Consider the following 25,653-nt stretch of genomic DNA (forward strand, 5'->3'; position numbering starts at 1 on the left):
TTACCTTTTTCATGTAGTATATTGTTATAGAAACAAGACGTTACCATGTGGAGCTTATTACTTTACTATTTTATAAATGCAGTTACCAACCATTTTAATTAGCTATGAAATCATTTTGTCATCATAAAAGAGTTCTAATAAAATATTTTACCATTGTTTATATTAGATTTTTAGCTTTAAGTATAAAATTGGTATAAGCGTTGATGATGGGTATGTAGACAGTGACGGCAGACTTCCAGTAGGCAGTGGCGAATGCTAACTCCGAAGTATGATGGACACGCTCATTGATCATAATATATTATAGTTCTATTTTACTTATAAATTATAATTAATTAATAATATACACATTTGTATTTATTTATATAATTAAAACTTATTAAATATAATACTTTATACAATATTTTAATAGTTTTGATTGCAAGTTAGTCAAAATAAGTTACCTTCACATTTTTTTATTTATAAATAAAGTAAATTTTTCTTTCTATTTCAATGAACTTTTCTGTTACTAATTGTAAAATGTATATATTTATTTATGTAAAAAATGTATGTCATATATACACGTAAATTATATAAGTAGATCATTGACGAAGGGTCGTAATTACAGTGGGCTGATGAGGGGGATAGACCCCCTAAGCCAATATTTTACTAATATTTTTCAACATTTATAATTTTATAGTAATCAACTATTTTTTTTCGGAAGTAATTTAAAATTATTCTTAAGTTTTCTACTTTAAAAAATGTAATCCCCCCCCCCCCAAAAAAAAAAAACTAATTACGCCACTGGAAGCATAACAAAATGAGAATTCCTTGGATGGTTATATAGTAAAGCGCATGCTAATGAAGCTGCTCTCGGAATAACCGGTATTTCATAACACGATAACAAACATCGTATAGTTTGCGCACACTGCAGCTATCACATATTCGCATGCTCAGTTTGTAAATGTTTCGATGACGATAAACACAGTTAGATGTAACAGAAATAAATGACATTTTTGTTAAACATTATGGTTTTTATTTTTGAATATGTAATTTTTTATTGATAGCATTTTCGTATTTTACTATGTCTTTATTTTTAAACATGCCCGGAAAATTTGCCACTGCCGGCAGATGATAGGTGTAATGCACGACTATTGCAAAAAATAATTTTAAAAAAAAGCGACGACGATCAAGGTACATTTAAATAAAGAATACAATTGATTAAAAAAGGTAGTATACCAGCTATAGGTTAGTAGGTGATAGTATATGATAACAAGATAATGTTTTATTACAGCATGTAACTATTTATATTATATATATACCAATTATGGCCACAAAAAAATGTATTTACATTTTACATTGACAGTTGTATAAAAATTCAATAAATTAAAAATTGTAAATAGAATTAATAGATATAGTTGGTATTTAATAGTAAGGTTAAGAAACTTAATAATCTCATTATAAGTGAATTTAGGTAATGATTATAAAAAAAAATATTTCAAAATAGCTCAAAAATAATCGAAATATTTTGAAAAAGTGAATAAAACATGATAATATAATATAATATAAATATTTAGAGTAAATGTCAAGCATTTTATCAATAACTTATTGTGTAGAAAATATAAAAAAAAGTTACATCATTGTAAAAACAATACGTATCATTAGTCAGAATCTAAAAATAACATAACTAAAACAATACCTATCGACTAATGTATTTTATATTTATATAATATTTCAACAAATTAAACATAGGCTATTTGACTGTAGTAGATGAAGATGCAAAACTATAATATTATTAATTATTATGCTATTGCGAATTCAAATGTTAAAACTATTGTTTTGTAGCACGATTTTACATATAATAAGTTATAATATGAAAAATTGAAAGTATTTCGTACTTCGTGGTGACTGCAGATGATAATGTGATATCAAAAATACCAATTGTATACATAAAAGTGAAAAATATTATAACCGGTAACACAAGCCGAGTCGAATAATTTTTCGATACAATATATACATACCTACCTAATCATGATATCTTGATATGATGGATAATATGATTATATTTATAGTTTAATATACACTTATACATCTTAAAATTATTATAAGACGTAAAAATGTAGATTATATAAATATAAAGAAATTTATATTTAAATCGTAAAAACCGGTATTATGTACAATATATTACATTATAAATGTATGGTTTATCGTATATACGTCCAAGAATAATAATTGTTTTGTTGTTTTATTTATGATGTGTTAAAATTAAAACTATGGGATGTTAGATATACTTTTTTGGCAATGTTATATTTTTTAGTTTTTTTGAGTTTATGTCATATGAAATACTTATTAAAATAAACCAATATTTTTATACATTGATAATTACCTACAAAATATTGTATTTCAATATCGTGAGTATAGTAAGGCGTGAAACATTATAAAATCATTCCAGGTCGACATAATATTTGTTTTGTTTTTTTTTATGAATGTCATATTAAAATCGCGTTGTATAATGTTAAAGAAGGATTGTAATTTAAATATTGCGATGATGGTTTGTAAGTTTGTAACAAACCTCTTGCACACTTGCACAGTGCTGATTGCTGAGTAAGTATAAAATTGTTTTCCTTTTCCAAGCGATGATAGGTGCGGGGACAGTGACGGCGGACTCCCGAATTCCGGCAGGTGACAGGTGTGATACATGACTACCACGATAAATAATTTAAAAAAATGGTCAACAATCAAGGTAAATTTAAATAAAAATTAAAATGTATAAATGATCTTCTCAGTATAATGTTCAATTCATAAGAAGGTACGTAAATATTATTGTTATAACATACATACTATACGACATGCTTATGTCGTAATACCTATGCGTATATTATAGGTTAATATTATAACTATTATAAGTACCTACTCATAAGTCATAATGACTAAATGACTTTAGTAAATACTTGAATATGATAAAAACGGCACAGTACGATTACGCGCGTTTTACCTTTTTAGGTATACCTACGATTGCGTGCAGTGCCAAAATAACAAAGAACATAATTTTAACTATACAAAGGCGTACGATAGCGCGTGAAATTATTGGGTGCGACGTTGTCAAATTTTTTATTAAACAAAAATTAAGTTATATCATAATTATTTTTAATATTTAAATATAGATACAAATACATTTATTCAGAAACTAAGAATGACATAATATTAAAAAAATGTTATTATACTGTCATGAAAAAAAAAATAATTATTGATATCTATTTCCAACTATGGCCAAATTCTTAAGTAAATTTTCTGGTATTTTGTTATTAATTATATATTGTTTGTGTTCAATTTTCAAATTTTAAATTTTTTGTAATTCTTCCTTCGAATTTGGTTTGATTATTCCTTTGGAAATAGTAAACGGATTTACCATAAACCTATATATATTTGGCAACGTTGCTTAAAAGTAAAAATAATATAGCGCGCGCAATCGTATCGCGCCCGATAGAAAATAATAAATATATTAAATTCTGCAGACACGGATTCAGAACGTCTGATTGAAAGGGGGGAGGGTAATGAATATCAAATATCATTATAGAAATTATCAAGGTCTAATAATATTATATTATAATACAATTTGTTGACATCAGGATAATAATGATTGTGATGAAGAAATAATTTAATTAGACCAAAATTAAAAACATAACGTGTAGACTATTGATAAATCATTGTTATATTTTCATTATACAAAATATAGATTATTTTTATGTCGAACGTTGCTTTGTCGAATTTTTTATTATTTCGAACTACATTGAAATTCCCTTGAAACTACCATTACATTTAGTAGCATTTTGCTCTTGATAACTTGAAATAAACGAAATTGTTCGTTATCTCGAGTTAATACAAATAATATTTTTATTACGGGAAGAACAAAAATTAAGCAGTGCATTATTCAGTACAGTGATTATGATTTCATGCGTTTGTAAAGTCAATATTTGACATTTTTAGTAATTTCGTATACAATATAGTCAAATGACTCAAGTGGAAAATAAGCGTAAATTATACCTACCAATTTTTTTTTAACTTTTTCCTATTCCCCTTTAGATTCGATAAAACTAGAATCTACTGTATTTTAGTTAGTTCCTATGTATAGCTAACTTAAATAAATAATTTAAATTGATTTAAAAATATTTAGTTAACCCAAGATTTTATTTATTTTTTTTTTTTTATCTTACGCGCGGGCTGGACACGTAAAAAATATTATTTTTACAATAACAAGTACCTACAGTTTGTAATTAGTTATAGTTATTATATGGTTAATAATTTATGATAAATTCCAATCAAATGTATAACTAATTAAATTAAATTATTTTTTTTATTTCTCATGGTTCTTAAATTGTAGGTGGTATAGTTTTCTTTTAGTTTTGAAAAAACGTAAAATAATTTTTTAATATCAATGTTTATGTCCTTGTGAATGTTCAATGATGTAAGTTCAGTCAAACATTTTTTCACATAATACCTATGTTGATCTTTTTTACTTGCCATTTTTATATCACTCGTTTCTAAGCCGTATGTCGAACGCTGTCTGTAGTTATAATTTATATACAAAAATGTAAAAGATTTGAAGAACGTGCGATTACGACGATAACGATAACGGTTGGTATAGACGTTGTCGTTAGCCGGTCCGATTATAAATTACAGAATAATATAAATAGAATTTACCAAAAACCAATATCTATGTTTTTCTCGCAAGTAAGTTTTATATTATCCTATTGAAGATAATAGGTTATATTATATAGTATTATTACTATATATATATAATATAAATATACGTATACCTACCCATATTATAATTATATTAGATATAATCATTTTCACCAGTTTTTTTTTTTTAATTTGTGGGTATTTCACTCAGACTTCCTATTGTATCCGCCAGATTAAATATTATAATGAACGTACTAACTGAAAACGTTATCATATAATATGATGTAAATTTTAATGTTTTTTCTCTAATATTATATACTATAATCGTTTCCCTACTCAAAAACTTTATTAGATATCTTAAATTCTTAAGAGTCAGTGCCGGCGCTATGATTTGCGAGGCCCTGTACAATTTATAAAAGCGAGGCCCTCTCTCACCACCCCCACCCCCTCACCAAGCCATCGGACAAGGGACAACAAAAACATAATTGTTACAATATTATTTTTATTTTTATTTTTGCTAAGCCACTTAACTTTATTTGTGATAAACTATTTCTTAAATAATTTTTTATTATTTTTAATTTTGAGAAACTTCTTTCAGCTCCTGCTGAAGCTATTAGTACACCCATATTCTACACTAGTTTTATTATTTTTGATGTGCAAAGTTGAATTTTCTTTCTAGTGGCATAGTTATTATTTTTAATTTTAATATTATAAGTTACAGTTTTTTTTTTGCCTGGATACTATTTACATAATCGAAATTTGTAACACGCTTAAATATTAAGATTAAAATCGATATTAATAATTGTTATTTAGTATTAATAAATCATAAGCGATTAATCGTTGGTCTGGTTGGTAATTGGCCCCTGACAGTTACTTTTTATTTTTTATTTATTACTTTACTAGTGTCTAGTAAATTATTATAGTAATGTATTTACGATTTAAAATTTCAGTTCGAGTTTAGTTCGACCCACTTTTAAAGCATAATAAAATAATATCCTTATTCTAAAATACATTTGATTAGATACATTGTTCTAACTAGTTTGTTACCTATTTACCTGTAAAATTGAACAGCTATACCAATGGGCAATGAATACGTCAAATACGTGTACGTGGCGGTGGAGCGTCGAGGATAACAAATGTTTTGAATAATTTAACAATATTGTTTTCTAGTCTCGTATAATGAAATCGGACGACTCAGACGACTAAGACTTGATGACAGGCAGCTAACTAAGAATAATAATAACATTTGCTATCGGCTTATCGGTGTAACGGGTGTATTTTTCCTAAAATCGTCTTCGAACATCGTCAACATACGGCGACGGCCGACGCTGGAAAAATACAATTTTACGAAATCATACCAGTGTATATAAATATTATAATAATAGTAATTGAAGAGTCGGCGAGAAAATACCCAGAATATTCTTATCGTACTTAATCATTGTGTATTAACTTAGAAACCGGCGATCGTTGAAAGAACGTGTTACGTACTGTCCGAATAATATTTAAAAGAAATTATACTAAGTTATTTGATTTTACTGGACATACTGCTGTAACATTTATAAATTTCTACATAGCACGTTAATCCCACCGACCTTTAATTTAACCCTTAAATTATTATTCTATTATCTGTCTATACACTCGCCGTGCGGCGTATGTTAAAAAAACGTGATGATAATAATATAAAAATATAAAACACCAATAAAAAATCGCAAGGCTCTTTTTCGTTGCACTAAGCGCGAGGCCCTGTGCGGCAGCACTTCGTGCACACCCCTCACGCCGGCACTGTTAAGAGTAATTTTATATTCTGAAGCAGAATATTTTACAGGAATATTTCGAGGTACAAAAATAGAAATTTGAACGAATAATTTATGAGTTATAACTTTATAAGTATCTAAAGTTTTGGCGAGCGGGTTGAAGTGATACCCCCCAAAATGTTGATCTACGTATTACTCCGCTCACCTATAAACTTTTAATACTTATAAACTTATAAACCACTCGTCCGAATTTCTATTTTTGTACATCGAAATACTCCGGAAAATATTCTGTTTTAAAATATGAAATTAAAAATGTATGTTGTCATTCAAGAAAAAATAATAGGTAGGTAGGTACTCACCAATGAATAATATATACCTATATTATTTTTAAATGTTTTAATTAGATTGAAAATAATGTAAAAAAATATCTTTAAAAAAAATTCAAAATAGATTTTGAAATAATGAGTGGCGGTATTCGATAAAAGAATCACCTTATATGGAAGCTCGATCATTGTCTCGACGAACGACATCTGCTTCGTTGCATCATATACATATATATATATATATATAATATTAATACCTATATAGATATGTGTATATAATACTATAAAGGGTCAAAAAATATGTTCTCGCCACGCCACTGAACGCGCGGTAGGTCGCCCACACGCGTATATTATATTAGCTCTATACCCAATACGTTTTATATTGGTGAGTGGTATCTATATTATACGTATATTGCGGTATATAAATAGTGTTGGTGAAAAACTGCTGTAGCGCATATTGTTCGGTAACGATACCGCGCGTTTTATACACATCAAATTATTATTATATGCAAATTGCGCCGCGGAATATATACAGTGCGATATACGATATATTTATAGGTAGGATACGCGGAAAAAACACTGCAGCACAGAGTATGACCTGCAGCGTATAATATAATATACATGTACCACCTACCTACGACGGCTATGCACATTGTGTACACTGTAAACTCGCGCTGCAATTATTATTATTACGTATATAATATTATAATAATAATGTAGCAGCGGTGTTGTGTTGTGTTCGCGCCGAGACGGCGTTTAATGGGCGGGTGAAGAACGAGCGTTTCGGCGGTGCGGGGAGGGAGAGCTGCGGTTTCGGTGTTCTTGTCCGTAGACTACAAGGCGGACGGGGGGAGGGGTGGGGGGGAGAGGACGGAGAAAATCAACGACAGGCTTGTACACATTATCACCGCCGCCGCGCCGTATTTGTTGGCAGTGTAGAAGCGGCGGCGGGGCGACGGGGGCACGCCCATCTGATTGGGCCGCGTTGAGCTATCGGTCGACGGGCGGCGGGGAGGGGCGAGATCGATATCCGGACGGCCACGCCCCTTTCCCCCCGCGACCGTGCCCGGTGGGCCGGGCTCGACGGGACCGCGGCCTCCGCCACCGACGGCAGTCTCTCGACCTGCGCACTAGCCGCCGCCACGTTTTAGTTTACCGACGTTGACTCGACTGACCGGCCGCACACGCCGCGCACACATCGCACTCGCACGTCGTACGTCGCACCGCGCACACGACGACTGACGGCGACGCAACCGCGCAGGTATACATACACCGTACACGTAACCTGCACCCATCAGTCGACGACCACGTCTCACGGGCGCGGTGATCGCATTCGTTTTCGGCACGTCCGTTCCGCCGCCGCGTTTTATTTTCCATAACAACATTATTATTATTATTCGTATTACAACGGCAAGCGATATGGTCCGCGAAACGACGACGACGACGGCCGCCGACGTCGCTGCCGTTCGCGTTTAACCCGCAATAATATTATTCAACGGAATTACGTTCCGTTTCGCGCAGCGGTTTTCAAGTGTGTTTTTCTCGTCTCCAGCACGGTTAGGGTACAGTACACCCGAAGAATATCAAATTATTTTCAGGACCGTGATTTGTCCGCCCACCGCATACCGTGTCGCGGATACCTAGGTTTAGGTATATACCTATAGGTGCCCAGGCATAATATACATATTGTTGTTCGCTCCGTGCGCGCGCGTTTTTCGTTTCGCCGGCCGCATAGGTTCGGTTGCGATACCTTGTTACCGGTAATAATATGATAATGGGTACGGCCAACCAGGAACAGCATCCCGCCAGCGCGATCAAAAAGCCCACGGACTTTTCGATCGACGCTATTATGCGCAAAGATGACGCCGCCGCTGCCGCTGCCACCGCTGCCGATTCGAGACACAACATCATGTTCGGTGAGTGCCAAAATAATTGTGTATATTATATTATTTACCTTTAACTATACGCGTGTCTTATGTTTGTTTTTTATTCGTTCATTATATACTATAATACAATATGATAGATTTTAAATATCTACAGTCTTATATTAACTGCAATATCAACTTGAAATAAATTTAGTATTGCTATAACAATATTATAATTGCGGTAAATTTTCAAATTGTTTGTTTTTAAATTTTATCTATCAATTTCGTTTTCGAGTCATCAGCTTACTATCTAGTAATTATATTATTGTAATCAATGTAATCTTATATCAAAGCTATAGAAATGTAGCTCATTTTAATTGATTACGTTTTATAGTCATATGTATATTTTAATATAATATACAGCTTTAGGTATTATCCTGTTTATTTCTACGTAGAGTTTACCTATTATATAAAATAAACATATTATGTCATAGGTAGTACCTACATATTTTTGTATACATTTCATTTTTATTTCGTTTTTTATATATTTTGTTGATTGTGTATGTAGGTATATATCGTTGTACGCGTATGCCTCGGGAAGTCATACTTATAAATACGTCTTTTAATATAACAAAACTATTTTTGGAGCACTGAAACATTAACGGGGATATTATACAATTTAATGACAATATTGCTTATTTAGACACAATGATATGATATGATATTTAAATATTTATTTATTTATTTATTTACCCATGTTCTCTATATATATAATATAAGGATTAAATTCGGCAGAATATATTTTATACGCTATTGCGTATTTTATTTATATAATTTTATTATACTTATTAATTATTATCATTTAACAATATGCTTTGTTAATCAATTGAATTCCATTAAAATCATTGATGTGCAGTACTATAATTTAAAATCTTATTATAAATTATATGAGTGATTCGCAGTAGTTTAAATATAATTGCTTATTAAATAATATAATTATTTATATGATTATTATTTTTACTACAAACATAATTATTATTTATTTTAATATTACCCATACGATATGTGTGTACCTATATTAAATATATATATAGATACCAACTACTATAATGTAAACCAATTAAATTTGATTATTTATGTTTTACTATTGAATTTTGTGCAGGCGCGGAAGGTGAAGGTTCAATGGGTGGGACTGAAGATTTGGACATTGAAGTTGACGTCGTTGAGACTTCGGAACCGGAAGACTTGGCAGCCAACCGCTATCATCGTCGGTCCTCAGTGGATGCGGGCAACGGAAAACAGAATGGCTCGGCTAGTGGTTCAAAAAAAAAGAGATGCAGAGAAACGGTTAGCGCTTCGTCTGAAGACGGTGACCGGACACCGCCCCCGCACGATTCTGCACAAGTTACCTCTAAGAACTTGGCAACAATGTTGGCAAAATGTACCAGTCCAGATTTGGCATCTACGGAATGCTACCTCGAGTCCGTTTCAAAAGAGCTCTGGTCCAAATTTCACGAACTGGGCACAGAAATGATCATCACCAAAACCGGAAGGTACGCATCATGCTACATGCAATATGTAAAATAAATATACTACGAACTAGCTTGTAAGTTTTAGCTCTATAGGTATTATTGCGTATTTTGTCGAGCGTATATGATCGTTCGGTAGGTATATATAATATTCGTATTTCATGATAATACGCACTTCCATAGTTCCTTATATATAACCATAAATTTATAAATAGGTAATACATTTTCCAAAACGTCATTATAATTTCTAGTTTATATTGTTATATTGTATATATATATATATATATATATATATATATATATATATATGACTGTGTGTGGATATAGAAGAATACATTTTAATTATAATTATATGGAATAATAAACGATTTTCTGTTTACAATTATAAGCAATAAGGTTTAGAACTTGGAAGTTGAAAATAAAATGGGGTAATATATTTTAAAAATAAAATACGATTATGGATTTTCAAAACTTAAGGTAAATTCGCATAATTTCAGTTCTGACTATAATTAATATTAGTTTGTTAACATTTAAGATACTATACTGTTCATTTCCATTTGGAAAATTTAAAAAAAATTAAATAAAAATGCAGGGTTATTTTCTATTATACAATATATATTTAGGATTATCCAAAATATTAAAAAAATCGTAAAGTAATGTAAAATGATAACATCTTTAGTTTCTTTATTATAGTTAAAAAAAAATACCTGATGAAATATTTAATGTGTACCTATTTAACGTTTTCTTAAGATTTACTTTCTTAATTTTTATTTTGCAAAATAAATAAGAATTATGATTCTGCTATATATATTAACTGATTATTTTAGATTTAATATTAATTTATTTTGAAATCTGCAGGGTAGTAAGTTCAATAATAATAATAATAATTAAAATAATCGTGGATAGTAAATAATAATACGATTCTTAATAAAATTTCCGCTATTAATTATTACAATATACTTAAATATATATTATTACCAGTTATTGATTTGGAATTAGGTATACATTTTGAATGAGCTCAGCAAGGGACACGGAATAAAAGGATATACAACTGAATCGCGTGCTTCTATGCATCGTGCATCGTGCCCTGCTGGCACACACATTCATAAATATATAAAAGTATATACTATATAGGACAGAAGTTATTATTAATGACGTTTTATATTGATGTCCCAAACAACCCGCCAACAGTAATAATCTATTTATTATTTATAACTATTATATATATTATTATCGACTTGGGTTATTTACGGTCATTTGGATTTCTTTAATATTGATTTGCATACCTTTACCGAATAATTCAATATCACACCCTGCGATGACATCAGATTTTGCATATTTACAGGCACGATTTTATTATTATATTGCTGTGGAACTCTACAGCAAGCATCTATTATATTGAATCATAGTCGTTATTTGTTTGTTATACTTATTAGGTAGTTTATTATTTATACTACATACGTGCAAAATTTTCAATCAAAGACTGCAATTGTAGCATTATAATATATTTATAAATTATAACATTATTAAATATGTGTAATTAACTATAGGTACTATAAGCCATAAGAATTGTACCTGCCAATATGATAATTTAATATGTTTTTTTCACTAACTTTCTTGATAAAAAAACTTCTATACAGTTATATGTAATAATGACATTACTTACATAATATACCTATCTAAGATCTAACCATACTGGTTAACTGCTTACAGTAAGCCGATACTCGAAGGGACAGGTTATGACAAAAGAGACGGCCACGCGGTTAGAACACATCGATCACATTATTTTATTATATTTTATAATAATATACTAGGAGTGATCCATTTAACGCAAGACACTTATTATTTCAAAAAAAAAAAACATGTTATTGAAAATATTTCTTTTAGATAATAGGTACATGATATTTTAAGTCGTTATACATACCTAACACTTTTGGAAATCAATTTTTTTAATTTTTTCTCCTTGGAACGGCAGCATAGATTTTTAATTTCATATATACTTCGAAGGAGATAGGAATATTTGGATCCATAACAATCAAATTTCACACTAGTAGTTTTTTAGTTAACTTAAAATAAGGAATAAGGAGTTTAAAATGTGTTACCATTTTTGTTTACAAAAAAAAAAAAAAATACTAAAATACTAAAATATACGATGAAAATAAAATTAGTGAAAAATGTTATTTTAACGACATAACATTTTGTACAACATATTTTTTTTTTTCGTAAACGTTAATAGTTTTTGAAATAATGAGTGGTCTTACATTTAATGGATCGCTCAGTTGCTCGGGGTATACCTATTACCTATATATACCTAGGTATATTATATTATTCTAATCGTGCGTTACCGCGGTCGATCTCGCCGCTGTAGGTCTATATCACGCGCTTATAATACAATACTATACGTAGTATGTGTATGTAGGTGCGTATAGGTACATAATATACCCATATAGCGATATCATATATATATATCAACAGCACAACGTGTGTGTATATGACGATGATAAAATAATAATATAATGCGGCTAGCGGCTGCCGCAGCAGTAGTTAATAGTCCTCGTGAATTCCTCAAACGCCATAGCTGCAGGTATTGGGTGCACGGCGGACGGTCTCTTTCGGAGACGCGAGCGCGAGATACCGAGACAGACCGCCGCGAGTTTAGAACGTATTATATATTGTGTATATTTTGTTATTATATATTATACGTACATTGTGCATACGACGTTTAATGCATATGTGTGTGTGCGTGTTGGGACCAAGAGAGTAGCAGCACACACACAGGTCCGAGCTCACACATAAATACGTGTATTTATATCATTTATGCATGTGTGAGTGTGTGTTTTGACGTTGTTAAAAGGCATATAATACACGCGGCTATTGTCCCTTTCATGGAGAGATGATAAAACCACGCTCGTCGAGACCTCACACCGCGCCCCATCGGTTACGTCGCGAGATCGTCGTCGTCGTCGTTTATATTGTGGCTAAATACTTTGCGTCTCCCGCGAGTGTGTGTGTACAACTATACATACATACATACATACATATGCACACACACACGCACACAAAACCGTGCACAATTCATTGTAAATAAACGATGGTCTAAGTATTTTTACGTTTTTCTCTACTCGTTCGCTCACTCTCTCTCTCTCTCTCTCTCTCTCTCTCTTTCCAACTATCTATTATCGCTGGTATCTTTCCTCCTTTGGGACTATTGTCCGCGGGAATAAGAGAAAACGTCACACGGTGTATACCCCCGCCGTATGCGCAGTGTGCATCTAATAATATTAATATATATACCTACCTATACAAGACCCGAACGCATGCTGTGCAGACGTTTTCCTCAATCTGCTCACAAACCTTTCTGCCCGCGGGGATGGCAATATATCGTCTTTAACTGCAGTTCGTCGATGTATGTACCTAATAGGGGCTATATAATATCCTTTCGGTGTAACACTATCGTTACCCTTCTTGTAATCCTTTGCCGTCGCCGATGCCGCCGCCACCGTGCAATTCAGGGTGCAATTCGTGCGCGCGACAATATAACTTGTTACAAAACGATCGTTTTGCCGGCCGACAATGTATAATATATATGTATTATAATACGTAGTCGTTTTAATGCGTACGTCCAACATATCTACCGTTTTCCCCACATATACCAGTACAACAGTGATGACTCGGCCGTTTTTTTATTTTTCGGATGCATATCAATTGAGAGTGCATTAAACGTATAGGTATATAATATAATATGATAATACGTATGATAAAAATATTGTAGACACACTATATTGTGTTTGTGTTTCTAAAAAAGAAGAAAATATTTTATAATAGGTATAAACCCGCATTAAACGTCCTCTTAATCCCTGAGGTGCGCGCACTGTAGGGGCGAGTTTGTCAGTCTTGTAAACGTGATACATGGCACAATGATTGATAAATTACCCACAACTCTGTCTTCTGTGTCTGTGATGTCGAGAACACAGAAATAATAATAACAATATAATGCATAATAATCCCCGGAGATATGCAGCGACGTCGTGCACCCTAGCTGCGCGACCAGACTGTCCGCAAGACACCCCCAAAACTTCAATTTTTGGCCGTCCGTCTGTAGACGCGGTGGTAGGTATTTGCATAACCGCGGGAATCCTATCGTATTATTTGTACATACGACTGTATATAAGTGTATATAAGTACGCACGTGTCTGCACAGGGAAATATTATGGCATGGGTGGGTAGTTATATAATATTATATGTTACGTTGTTGAGTATAATAAAAGAGCATTCTATACAGTAACATTATATTATCCATATAATAGTAATAAGTAATAATATAAGCTATCATATCATTCCACCCGTTTATTTCATGTGTTTATGTATTATACAAGAGGTACACGAAGTCATGAACAGACTTTAATGTTCGTGTTTAATTGTGTGAAATTATTTTTATTATTTTGTATATATACAATAATTGTACATTCGATTTATATAGATTTGTGTATAGGTACTATATAGCATATATAATAGTATGTTATGATAGCTTAATGTTTAATAAGACTGATTTAGGAATTTCAATAGGTTCTGCCCAGCCTGTACACATTTTCACTCTTTGTGATGACTTTTTACACGATATTTTATAATATAAAATATATTATGCTGTGCTTATTGGCTATTTCATAGTATTAGTTCTGATGGCTTATAAATACATATTAATCGTTTTAGGTAAAACAATCTAAAACTTCTCAATAACAGTTGTATTAACATTATGTTATTGATGTTATTATTTATCTGTAATAACAAATTAAAAATACTATTGTTTGTTTATGTATAAGTATACCTATCTACATGAACTCACTAATAGTAAAAAATTGTATTTAAAATAACGAATGAATCCGTTCACTTTATTTGTGTAATTTCTTATTAAATATATATAAGTTGACGATTATAGCAGTTAATGATGTATATTATATTTATCAAATTTATATTTACATAAATGTATATAATTATACCAAGAAAATTTTTCGAAATCATTGTTTCCGCGCACGTCCGGTATGCACTCCCAAAAATCCTAATTAATTATATATTGAGTTTTAGCTTTTATAGAATATGGCATAACTTATTGCGTGTACCTACACTATACTTATTTAGAAGACTATTTAAGTGGTAATAATATATATTAACCTACGATTTGATACCGTTGACGGGTATCTGCAGTAGGAGGTATATATACGGGCGCATAATCGCATTAGCCCGCGGTACCGCGGTTACAAACACAATAATAATATATTATAATCAGCTACCTACCTACATATTGTAATGAAAGTTTCTATGTTCCAAATACACGTTTCCGTCGCAATAGCCCAATCTTTAAATGTAATTATAATATAGGCGTGCGTATATCGAGTTGGTGACACAGCCATCACTTTACCACTCCTTATATTATACATATACACACACTAATGAATTAAACATTATATTCAAACATTGCTGACGTATAAATGACGCGTGTTATCTCTTATTACTAACATATTATTATTATTATCTTTATAATTAAATATCTATACGACCAAATACGTTGTGCGTCTTGGATTTCGTTCGCACATACGTCTTAATCAAACGATTTACGATTATATTTTTTTCACACGTTTGTGTACACTGTATAATCCAATAGCCAATTTATATAATAATATACAAATATGTTTGGTATACAATATTATATTCCAAGCATTTACTATACAATATAACATAGCATAGGTGTAATAAGTGGGACTGAGAAGTAATTAGATCCCACAAAAATTTTCTGGTAAATTATACATAGTTCATACTCTTTATATTCTAAAAATTAAAAAGAGTAGGAAAATTGGAAAAAAAGATTTACAAAATTTTTGATTTAGGTACCTATAACTAAATTTTACATCTTAATAGCAGTACATTTAATTCTGAATAAGCTTATATTAGGTATGTATAAAATATTGCAGATGATATTTTTAAAAGTTCGAGGAAATTGGATATAGTTTATAATATTTATACATATAGGTAATATTAAAAAATAAATGTTGGATAATATCTATAAAAATAATTTGATGTAGGTATTTAGAATTCAATTGTAACACAAATAAATGTGTTTATTATTGAATTTAAGTCTTTGGGTATAGACATGGTTTTTACAAAATTTTACTTAAAAATATATATTCCTTACCAAATCAAATTCCTAATATCGCTAGTGTTAAAACTGTTAAATATAGTCAGATAGATATTATATTATAATATTATATGCCGTGGGATGCTCTTCACAAAATGTTATTATTTTATCTTTAATAACATGCTGAATGATGCGTATATAATAATATTGGGCTGTTAAAGTATTACAATATACTGTAATAATTGTATCGACCACACGCGACCTCGCAAACAGATGAAAAATTATTTTTCACTGTATATCCAATGCATACTATCACGCAAGCGAGCGCTGAAGTAGTAAGTATTGAACATTTGAACAATAATATACGAGTATAATAACGCGATGAATAAAATATAATAAAACGTGAACGTGCAGCGGGTCTCTCGACTGGTTATAACCATTACACGCATATAGTTACAATATAATATATACACAAATAATATATATATGTGTGTGTGTGTGTGTGTGTGTGTTCCAGCGCATATTTAATATATCCAGCTATATAAATAGGTGTCGCCAATAAAAAACAATAATAATTCTCACCTTTATATGATGGTGGCGGGTTTTTGACAATTTTGTGACCGGACACCGAATAATAAAACGTGCAGGTATTTCTATATATTATATTATTATATATACCTACCTACCCGCGGTGATATAACGTCGTATACGTCACGACGCCATAGAAAATTATCGTCGAGTATTTTTTTTTATTATTCGAATATTGATGTCGACCCGCGTGTAAAGAGGCGGTCGCATTATATTATTAAAATGTGTATACAATACATGTTATATATGTATATATTATTTCGATGTATGTGTGCGTTTGTGTGTGTGTATGTGTGTGTATATGCACACAATGGTCCACGTTGATTGCTGATTTTGTGCACATTTTGCGGTTCGATTTGCACTGCGCGCAATATACGCTCATATTGTAACTCGTCCAGCGTTCACACGTCACGCGAGTTTCATATATATAATATATAATATTATTATACACGTATCATATTTATATCATTTATATTTATTATAAAACATATGTGCTCTTGTTATTTTTTTTTTAATATACCTGTTGGTGGTTATTGTTACTTTTCTAGGGGCTCATATATATATATATGTATAGTAGTGGCGGACCGAACTGTAGTTTGTTTAATTTTATTGAGTCATAATAACAAGGTTTAAAACTTTAAAAGTGAGCGACATTGAACATATTACGCATGTTATCACTAAAAAAAACTGTAAAATGTTATAATAGTATATTTATACAAATCTAATATTCTCGAAAACTATACCTTGTCGTCGTCGCTGCATTTCATATAATATACAGCGGGGCGTACATCTATTCTTAATATAATATATAATATAGAATTTATAAATGTTGTACCTACATATTTCTGAAAGTAAATATTATGTAAGCATGAGCGTCTATATCGTCTATGAAAAATGGTATTACACCAGCAATTATAAGTTTGGCTGCATACGCTATGTATGTATATTATATAATCTTAAAAATCCGATGGGGGAGCAAAATAAAAAATAAACGTTGTACATTCATAAAATTCGTTGTGTAAATATTACAATGTGATATTATAATAATATTGTATTTGTAATTTGTAAGTTATATTTGTGTACCTATTACAATTTTGGTGGTGTGACTTTAGGGACGCGATTTTATACCCTATATAATATATATTGTTGGTACGTCCGTTGACGAGTCGCACACACATATCACACGCACTGACTGACTGACACATGTCAAACGTAATTTCACGCCCGTTGTTATTCAAATAAAACAACAATAATCAAAGTATAATATCATCGGCTACTGCTTCTGACGTTATAACTTATATTGTTTCACATATATTATACGCGTGTACACGCGGAAAAACGCGAGCGGTCGCCAGCTTTATATTATAATATTATATTTACATAAGTGGGAAACGTGTGCATATACAAATATTATTTTTAGTATGCCCCACTCACATGGTATGTATAACGTACAATGTATTGCGACGGGAAATAAACTTTTCCATTCTGCTATATACAGACACCAGTTGTACAGTTCGTATATATAAATCCTGATTTGCCTATGTTACTATAATATGTTATACGATATTGCTGATTTCGTCGTTCATTCCGATCCTAATGTGTTCGAGTATACAACAATACTAATACAAATTGTAAATTCGCTATCAGAAATCGGATTTTTCATCTATATATTATATTGTACGTGTATAATAATAATAGTTATAATGTACGCTAACAAAACAGCGCGCGGGTCACGGTCCGACTGCAAAGTACAACAAGCGCTTGTTAAGCGCTCCTCCTAGTGCCACCACAATAATAATATATTACACAAACATAATAATATAATGTAGTAGGTACACATAAAACCACAAATTATTATTGTATATACGCACAATTCCGCGGCGGCTATATGGTATATTTGTATATACTGACGTAAATGATATTACATTGACCTACGTACATAATATATCATACATATGTGTATAAACGTGCGCGTACAATAAAAATCGCATTTCGTGTGTAATATAATGTATTTGCGTGTCTGTCATCTGTGCATGAAATTCACAACTGCGTTTATATTGTAATGTACACAACAATAATAATAATAATAATAATAATATGCGATGATGATAAAACACAACGCGGTTTTCGCCACCGAGGCCTTTGTATAATGTCATACATTCACACGTCGCGAGTTTAACTGCCGTCGCCACCGCCACCACCACCTCCGCGTTAGTAAATTGATCGTTTGTTTGCCGGTTGGACAGAGAAAGAGAGAGAAGAGTGACTAAAAACACCTTTGACACAACACTCTCGGTTTCAGCGTTTTGTATATATGCAGTGCATACATGGTGTATGTGTGCGCATATTATTTCGCACCCCGTCCGAGGGGCGTCGTGTGTTTTGTTTACATACGCTATACACGCACACACACCCCGTGTAAGAATTCTATATATATTATATTGTATGCCTGTAGGGTTGGTGTATATATATATATATATATATATTATAATTGTACTCGCGGGCCGTCTTTCGAATTTTCTGGGCGTTTCAAAATATTATACATTGTCTTTTAAAAGAGCAGGAACAAGATTTTTGGATCGTCTATACATTTTAGGTGACTCTTGAAAAATATAAATATCTACTAATGCTTGCTAATTTTAAACTATTTTTGAGCGTGACGTCGCGATTGTTATTCAACTTCAACAAGTATACCTACGAAAACTAAACACGCCATTTATACGATAATATTATATTTTATATCGGGAAAAAAATCAAGTAGAGTTGCGGGTAGAAAATTATAATGATATATTATAGGTACGTTTTCGCGTATTTTGACTAGAGGCGCGCGTTTGACCGTCGCATGTTTGAATCGTCGAGAGAAATTATTAATATTGTTGTAACGATAACGCACGTAGGTACTGGGTACCTATACTACTGCAGTTATATACCTATTAATTGCCAGAAACGATGTGAAAATAATAATAATAAAGAATCGTGTTTAAAATAATAATAATAATAATAATATACTATTTCCACCACTCGCAGAACATATGAAATATTCGTTGATATTTTATTATTATTTCGTTTTTAATTATATTTTCACCGGTTTGAGTTGCGTTCTAACGCACACGTAATGCAATACATAATATATATGTATATATTATACCCACGTAATATTAATAACAATAATAGCATAATCTAATGGCGACAAAATATGCGTGTTTCGCGGGCGGCGTGCGGTGTACAATATATATAATTTGTGAAATTACCAAAAGTGTATACATAGAAGTTATTATAATATTACATACACAGGTACTTTTTATTATGCATTTATATGTATTATATGAATATTCGGTGGTTGCGCACATATATATATATACATTATATGTTATACATTTGTAAGTATATACAAAACCGTCGAACCTGCACGTCGAGGCGGTGCAACAATAATAATAATTTCAACCGTTTCCATGGGAAACTATATATTGCGATAATTATAACACGTACACACCATTAAACGCATTAAAAGTATACACGTATATTATACGCGACTCGTTTCTTTTTGTATTTAAATAGTTATTTTTTATGTTATTTCAGTCTGAATAGTGTTTATTTTTTAATACTGGAGTTTTCCGACTCCATGCGGTAGGTGCGATATTTATCTATTAGAAAACGTACCACACACGAGTCGATGGACCGGGTGGCACATAAAATGCGAAATATACATATAAGTCTGTGACGTGTGAATGGCCCATGGGAAGGTGGGTGGGCGGAGGGTGACCCGATATTATATTTTATATAGCACTAGATTTCACTAATGCCACCACAGTTTAATATATCTATTATATACGCACACGTATATTATTATTATGTATTTATGTTGTAAAAAGCGAATAATGGAAACAGAAAAAATAATAATAAAAAAGACCGACGTGCATTATCCCCGGGCGTAAATACGCGCGCGGTGCACGGATTACCTACGGGCGCGGAACGGACGAAAAATACCGAAATCTCTCAAATTGTTTTTTATTCCACGTGTGCGCGTCTAAACGACGTGAATTACCATATAATTTGTGCGCTTATAGGTAGGTACATTTGCCGCCGCCGCTGCGGGTCAGATATACACATATACATATAGCTGCAGCAGGTACATATTATAACATGTATATAATACCTACCGTAATTTCTTCTGTTTTTTGTTGTCGGTTATTATCGTCATTAATTTTATTATTATTATTATTATTATTATTATTATAATTTTCTATACAACCCGCGCGTTACACGTATACCGCGGTCGACATCGGAGGCCCTGTCGTGGCGTATATTATATGTCTGTACTCACCTTTATATATATATATGTGTGTGTGTGCGCTAGCATTAGCCGACGCCCTATATACAGTAGATATAAGGTGTAAATTACGCGTTTTCGGGACGCCGTCGTTATTGTCGTTGGCGCGAGCTCCGAATATAATATAATATTAAATATATTATAATGTACACGATAATATAGGCGCTGATGAGCGGTTCGCGTGATATTCGGCGGCGGCGACGGCGACGGCAGCCCGGTGACAGCCGTCGGTTGGCTCCGCCCATTCGACTTCCGGTTATTATTAAGCCCGCCACTGCTGCAGCGCCGCCACCACCCCATCACGAGTACTCTATCTCGGTCGTCATCATCATCATTACAACGCGTGTATGTGTGTGTCACTTCGTATAAGAATAATATGGAAAAAAATTACCCGGCTACAATAATATATTATACGCACTGTATATACATATATTAATATTATAACGTACCGACCGTACATATCCTTCATAATGAATTTAAAAAATAAAACCGCGCACACGTATATAATATACCTGTATATTATAGGTACACGTTTTTATACGCGAACGCGATACCGTCACAAATTATTGTACGCCTGCCGACATTAGAACGCAATTAGCGGCGACGAGCTTCCTCCTTTTTCATGTGCGCGCCTCATATACCTGTATGTATGTTTTATAATGCGTAAATAGTAAATAGGTACGCCCGAGTTTTATTCTATTATTATTATTATTTTTATTTTATTAAATAGTATGTAGTATGTATGGACCGTGTTTTCTATTTTGTTTCGTTTTTCGAGTGTACCTATATAGGTGACGTGTAAGATATAATATGTGCATGTATAGTGTAATGTGTTCTGTACTGTACTCGCTTAAGTTATTCCTCCCATTTGATGTGCGATCCATTCGCGTTGTCTGTTCGAAGACACGGCACTATACTTTATTAAACTCGTGAATTATTCATACCCATGCGCGCTCATTATTATTGCATTGTAATCGTAATTAAAAATATCGCAAAAGCTAAAGGTACGTAATATTATTTATACCTAAGACAAAGCCATTGCGCCCGTACCTACCTATACGATATTAGATAACCCAAATTGTTGACATTCGAAATTGATGTGGGATTATTTCCGATATTGGATAAAAGAAACTGTAATGCCTGTAATAATAGTTAAACTTTAGAAAGATTACATTTATAATTTAAAATTTATAAATTTATACAATACAATTTAAACTTTCATTGAATTATACTATAAGGCAAAATCTATACCTAAATCATTGATATAATCATGTGTATACACATGACTATAGTCCGTTTATATATATATCATATACACAATTATTGTTAGAAAATTATCTATAGAGATAAATATTTATTACAACTTGTGCATATTATTCTAAAATTAAATAATAGTAATTTTTTAAAACTTTAATTTAAAGTGATGTTTATTCCATTAATTTTACTTACCTATATTATTCTTAATATAATGACTGCAAAATAAGCTACACGATATTATGACTATATTATATATATATTATATTATATATAATTTTAACAGTTGTATGTCATCTGCACAATATCGGAAGTATGGTCATCAGTTTTCACTATACTTTGTGCGTATAGTATAAGACACTGAACCATAAATATACTATCTGATATTTATTTATTGAAATATTATACGGGTTTGGACCCCAATTATATGAATATATTTAATACTACATTCTAAAATATTTTTAAACAATAAAAAATAATTAATTTAATAAAACAAAAATAAAATATAAATAATTCTATAAGTATATAAATTTATATGCATAAATAAGTTAACGGAAACATGATTTTTAAATGAGCGAAAAGAAATATAACAAAACAGATCGATGTTATAATTATTTACAATCTATGTATTCTATACTCGTATGATAGGTACTTAATAGTGGTGTATTAGAATCATTATTACTGATAAATTAGTAGCTCGAGATTTGAAATAGGTTTATTAATCAGGTGTGAGCTGAGTATATTATTATATATTGTTGTGTCCTCTTATAAATTCTGGTGAAATTCCTATTAAATTTCATTATCTCTGTTTGTAAGAATATCTATACTTTGACACGAAAGTATTAAATTTTCTCCAGAAACCACAGTGGTGTGTTCCATAATATATTCATTGTGTGTATATAATATATATATATAGTATATAATAATATAATATGTTTATAAAATATATACATTATTCGTGTAGGTACAATATAATTTCATAAAACGTTGTACACCATTATATAATTGATATATTTTAACAAATCAAACGTAATTCGTTAATACGACAACTTCAACGTATATAGAGATATAAAAATAAAAACGAGTTTGAACACATTTTTGGATTATGCCACAGATCTCCTGAAACTGTGCGCGTAAAATATGTTAACAACGCACGTGCGGATTACGCATATATACATATACGAGTATATATCGGTCGTCGCAGATGAGGTGACTAAAAACTCGCCCGACACAACATAGGTACGCCTGCGACGATCGATCGGATTATAATAACCGCTGCATACAAGCGTTAAAACGAATATTAATTTACGCGGATGCGGGAAATATTATCATAATACGCGAGCGAGAATTATAAATGTATAATATACGATTTCTCGTCGTTTTCGGACCCAACGCTAATCCCGCACTGAGCCATACCGGACGCGCTGCGTTAATAGACGAATTTGACTATTTTAATCTGCCCTCTCTCCCGCTAACCAATCTGTAGGTGTGAAATTGTTACCGGACCGAAAATTAGAATCGGCATCGCGGATTATGTGTTATTTTATACTTAACTTCCGGTCCGGATCAAACGGCTTAACGCGGCAAAACCGATTGATTGTTGTCCCATCACCACCGTCGCCACAATATATACATATACATTATGTACCTACCTACTTTATGTATATAAATTTTATTTACCTATTAAGTGTGCGCCACACATGCATACAACCGGCAAAAATAAATTACGTCAAAATGTTTTTGATCGCGAAACGTTTTAATCATGTGTAGAACTTAAGGTTTGTAAGTTCAGAAATGTGTGCATCAATCACTCCAATAAATTATATTATTTAATGCAGTATTTCGATACGCTTTTCAAATTTATCTAAACCTGAAAAAAATCGCACATATAATTTATGGGGTTTTTTGTTTTTTGAGAAAACATAAATATATCCACTAATTAGCTGATTGTTTGTTTATTTTTTATGTTATTGGTACTGTAGGTACACAATCCGTTTTATAAAATAGGTATGTTGACTGTTTTTCAATGGTTTTCATGAATCTGTCAAAATAAATGCAAAACCACGCAATGGCGTGATCTAGGTACCGTAGCCATTTAATATATATATTTATTTATATACTCATTGTATTTATTTAGACTTATTCATTCAATTATAAGTTTTTATACTGTCTACTAGTCAATTATTAACATATATTGCTATCTTTTATAGCTGTTGCCTATTAGTTATTCAAGTTATTTTATAGTCAGTCGTCAGTTCCTATTAATACCAGGATTAGTATGTATTCAAAATTAGTAATTATACACGTATTTCACGTATTTGTCTAAGATTCTGATTTTTTATACACACATTACTTTGTTGTAAATGTAAATAGTTCGGAAAAATTCATTTCTAAATTATAGGTATGCATATTTAGCATGGAAATTAAGTTTATTAGAGTCAAGATAATATGATTGTTGTATACTAGTAGCGTCAGTAGCAATAATATGTAATGATATTATAGTAAATTTAACTATATAATATGAATATTGTATACATATAATGTATTATATACAAAGTACAGGCTTTACAAAGTAGCTAGGTATGTTTTTATATATTGGTGTCTATACTCTATTAAAATACCTTTATAGTCTAGTTTAGTGGTAATATACTAAAGTAGCATTACAGTTTATACTCATATAATATATGCTAAATAGCAACAAAGTTTTTTCGCACTTTGTGCACGGAACACAGACGAAATAATAATAGTAGTAATAATAATAATTAGTAATTATGACTAATGAACAAAATAGTATCAAAAACGGATATCGTGCTCACCGGGTCTCTCGATGTAGAATTACAATTACACAGAAATCTACTCACGGTCATGTTTGGGTAATAAAAATGATTTTATTATGTATATAATATAATATATATGTTTATATGTTGTACAATAGTATTTGTGCGAGTTATTACTTTTGTTTATTACATCCGGGTGTCCTGGTGCAACAGCAGAAATGCCCCCGCGCCGGCCGTATAAATGTAGAAACCATAAAAAAAACCCTAGGTACAACATTTTATATTTCGTTACTACGATAATAACGAAACTAAATATCTGCATTACTTTAATTTCTATATTTGGTAAAAGGTTGTCGTTGTTGGGCTGAATTTTATATTATACGGTATACAATATAATATAGGTACTGCTATTATTACTGCTGCAATACGTTTAATGAACTATCA

The 25,653-nt window shown here is 31.5% G+C and overlaps 1 protein-coding gene across 1 annotated transcript in view; it reads left to right on the plus strand.

Moving 5' to 3' along the window:
- The first annotated feature begins 7,857 nt into the window (after nt 1–7,857).
- The window catches only part of LOC132924234 (optomotor-blind protein-like), a 58,122-nt gene continuing 40,326 nt past the window's right edge, over nt 7,858–25,653 (plus strand). The window contains exons 1-2 of the mRNA XM_060988412.1: nt 7,858–8,652; nt 9,764–10,154. Of these exons, the coding sequence (XP_060844395.1) occupies nt 8,505–8,652; nt 9,764–10,154 (539 nt within the window). The 5' untranslated portion in view covers nt 7,858–8,504. The remainder of the gene's footprint in view (nt 8,653–9,763; nt 10,155–25,653) is intronic.

The sequence above is a fragment of the Rhopalosiphum padi genome, chromosome 3 (genome assembly GCF_020882245.1).
Source record: "Rhopalosiphum padi isolate XX-2018 chromosome 3, ASM2088224v1, whole genome shotgun sequence".
NCBI classification, from domain to species: Eukaryota; Metazoa; Arthropoda; class Insecta; order Hemiptera; family Aphididae; genus Rhopalosiphum; species Rhopalosiphum padi.